Source organism: Beta vulgaris, chromosome 7 (assembly GCF_026745355.1).
Source record: "Beta vulgaris subsp. vulgaris cultivar EL10 chromosome 7, EL10.2, whole genome shotgun sequence".
Lineage (NCBI taxonomy): Eukaryota > Viridiplantae > Streptophyta > Magnoliopsida > Caryophyllales > Amaranthaceae > Beta > Beta vulgaris.
This window is the reverse complement of record NC_079208.1, coordinates 45,935,019-45,938,763: the sequence shown is the minus strand read 5'-3', so window position 1 is coordinate 45,938,763 and position 3,745 is coordinate 45,935,019. Positions and strand designations below refer to the sequence as shown.

The window sequence follows — 3,745 nt, the reverse complement described above, 5'->3', positions numbered from 1 at the left end:
ACTTTCCCGTCGAAACGAAGTCAAAGTTTGGTCCACATGGAAATTATATACAGAAGTGGCCTGGGACCTAATTATGGTTGTATCCTTATCACTGTTTACATCTTTAGTAAGTTTATGATATTGGTAATCCATGTAGAGTACGAGTAGTCGGGAAAATGAGAAAGAAAATAGAATCTTCGGCGAGTCAAATCTTGCAAGTTGCATCTAAGACATTTTCAAAACGGTTATACGTTAGTCATCTCCCAATATTACTGCATAATCTAGGCTTAAAATCCATATTTTTATAAATTGATTACTCGGACCATTAGTGTAAAATAAAGAGGGTAAGAGTTGGGACTGCTCAATATTAAATTGAGGTTGGAACTGATCTTGTTGGAGGGTCATAATTTGAAACTATTCTTTTCAGTTTTTCCTAATTAAAAAAAATGAAACTAAAATATATTAAATTAAATGATCGAGACCCAAGGTGAAGCTTTTGGGGAAGAACTATTCTCAGTTATACCAGAGGTGGCCTTTGGCTCAGGTCGTACTCAAGCTCATTAGGCCTAACCTGAGATCTAGGTAATCTTAGGCATTCTCCATTCTCGGTCTTGATGTGGCCGGAATGTTACTCACTCCAATGCGTCTAATGGGTAAGTCTTGATCTCGTGGTTTGAGTTTTTAAATCAATGACCTTTTTGACTCGATCCATTCTACAAATTTGGAAAATTCCATTATCAAAATCCTATTTTTTTAAAAAAGGACTCTAATCCCCTTTTTTAAAATTTTGAATATTTGCTACCGGAATCTACTCGCAAATTTAGAGTCTCAGTCGATCTCTTGTTTTAGCCCACAACTCAAAAATCCATTAATACTTTAGTGTCTCGGTCTCATGCCCAATTTTCCAAAATCGTTTTAGACCACCCCTCAAAAAAAACACGTCAACTGTCTCCCCTCAAAAGTTGATTAATAAATCTATCCAATAATAAATTTTCTAATATTTTTTTGTTGTATGTTGATTCCATAAAAATAGCACCCTAGTTTCTAAGGGAGTGCATCACGTGATCACCATTCCTTGTTAGACATCTTTTAATAAATTAGTATAGATAAATATATATAGTATCAAATTAACTATACTCTATAAAATAAATAAGCAAATATATAGTAATGTTGATCTAATTAAATATTCTAAAGTGACATAACAATAATCTGGTGCATCACCGAGGCCGATAACCAGTTTTTTATATATATAAAACATAATAACATCAAATTTGTTCGACTTACATTGAATGAACAACTTGGCAAATATAACATATTGCTTTGCATTATTTACTTCAATTTAATCTTACGATAACAGAGAGTCTTAATTATTATCCATGATTGGCTTCCTTATAGTATGATCCTTATCTTTAGAAGACTGCCCATCTAAAGGGAAGTAAAATGGGTAGAGTTCATATCTAACAAAGCAACTACTATACACAACCCTGCATCCTTGACTATCTTTGCAAAATCCTTCGAAGTTCTGAATGGCTATAGCCAAGCATTGACCACAAGACAAAGGAGACAAGTCCTTATTACACTGAACCAACCCATATAAAGTCTCGAAATCAGACAGTTTCTTCTCATCTTTCCCTAGCCCACCACTCGAAGGCTTGACCGCCCTCGAAACGATCTTATCAAATAATTTTCCCAATTCTTTGTTGAAAGAATCTGGATTTGGGACATTTTGAGTGTTTTTATATAGTAAGCCTCCAGTTGATGTATCCACTTTACCATAAAAGTTATCTTGGGAATACTTCAAGTAGCAATATTCATACCGAACCCATGCTTCAGATTGACTAGGACAGGTTTTTCTAATCCTTTGAGCCACATCCTTGATGCAGCTCAAACAGTCCTTTGAGCCAACATCACCTCGGCATTGGGCTAGGCCGTAGATGGTGTCGTCGCCTTTGCCGGACGCCGCCTTGACATAGGTCGCACCCTGCTGGAATTTGGTGACTACATTAGCTAACAAGTGGTCTATGTTGGCTGATATTGGGCTGCTACTGCTTGTCATGGTGTTTGGGTTGCAGTACTCGGATTGAGGCTCATCGGCTGAGGTGTATGTGAATGTGAGTGTCAATATAAGTAACACTAGTACATGAAATAGCTGTGAAGCCATAATTAGTGTTTAGTGGTTTTGTGTTAAGCTATATTGTGCTGGTTTCTTTTTTGCAAACTTGCTGAGCTTATATAGTGGAGCGAGGGTTGAATATTTATGAATATTGATGATTGATGTGGGGTTACGTTACGTGCCGCAGACATTTTTGACTTTGAATTAGCATATCCGTAGACCGTAGATAGTTTCATTTTTAATTAAATTGATAACGATCACCAAAAGAAAAAAAAATAAATAGTAGCTTTAGGGGAAAATCAGGCAAAGTTGGTTAATGATAAGACATAATATGGAAGCAACTGAGAACATACACAAGCCATTTTTGTTGGGAAATACCTATTAAAATAGCTATTTCATTGGAAAAAAACTAATTAAAATTTTTTAGTTGTACAAAGACCTTATATAATTCTTCTCTTTGTTACTTAAGACTACCTCAACGTTTTCGGGCCAAAAAATCAATTTGCTGACATTGACTTTACTTCCCTGGTGTTTCTCATTAAATAGTTACAACCTTTTTTTTTCTATCCTAATCCTTTAAAATGAGAAATAAGAGGAAATGATTTGGCGAGGTTAAAAGATTAGGATAGAAAATAAATAAGTTGATCCCATCTAATGAGAACGGAAGTAAAGAAAAGTCAATGCCGATAAATTGGCTATTTGATCGAAAAACATTGAGGTGGTCATAAGTAGCAAAAGGAATTATTATAATAGGTCTTTTTCAATAATAATCCACAAATTAAAGCTACAAGTAATGATGAGAGAGAAAGTTAGAGAGAGACTCTCTAACCTTAGGCCTCAGCCCCAAAGTATCCCAAGAAACCCTAGAAAATTGAAAAATCCCAAACTCCCAGCCCCAATTCAACTCTCAGTTAATTGTTTCGTTCTGGTGAATTTTTTCATCATTACAGCTCTCTTTCTTGATGATGGTCTGATTAGTTTATTGCGTATGGTTAAGTTCCAGCCTAGCCCCAATTTAATTAGGGTTAGGTCTGCGAGTGATTATGAGCTACGATGTCCAAAAGTTAGTAGATGGCGTGTTAATAAGGTTGTAAGTGCTGTAATTTTCGCTGGATTAGTTCAATCGCTCCTTAATTGTCAGTCTTTGTGGCTGAGGTGGCTCATTTTTAGGGGTTTTAAGTTCAAATTAGGGTTGAGGCCTAGGGTTTGTCAGAAGAGTGAAATGATGGTTCAGTTCTCTCCTGTTGTATTAATTGGGTTCTTTTATGGTTTTGGAGGTATTATCATCATTGTTTTCGGTTGCGTGGGGATGTTTGTTCTGATTTCAAATTGGTTTCTTGAAAATATTGGATTTATATCCATTAATCCAGAACTCGCATTTAATGCGATTGGAAAAGTCTCTGTACAGGTATGGTTTTTTAGTTTAAATCTTTGGACTTCTGGTGTTTTTTGCATGTATTTAAGGCCAGTAGCTAGTATTATTGAGACGCAGTTCTTGGTTTCTCTTCCTAACTACTTTCTATTTTATCTACTTGATTCTCAGTCGAAAAAATTTCTGATAAGTCTTTCTGTTCTCCTGTTTTGTTGTGTGAGGATGCAATCGTTTAAGGATGTTCTGCTGCAAGCTGAGTCTTAGCAGGCCCAAGTGAATGC

General features: G+C 35.8%; 1 protein-coding gene across 1 annotated transcript; it reads right to left on the bottom strand.

Moving 5' to 3' along the window:
• Positions 1 to 1,173: 1,173 nt before the first annotated feature.
• LOC104884054 (cysteine-rich repeat secretory protein 55) lies at positions 1,174 to 2,203 on the bottom strand. The gene has a single exon (XM_010668646.4). The coding sequence runs from the start codon at positions 2,138 to 2,140 to the stop codon at positions 1,343 to 1,345; it is 798 nt and encodes a 265-aa protein (XP_010666948.1). The 5' UTR covers positions 2,141 to 2,203; the 3' UTR covers positions 1,174 to 1,342.
• Positions 2,204 to 3,745: the final 1,542 nt, after the last annotated feature.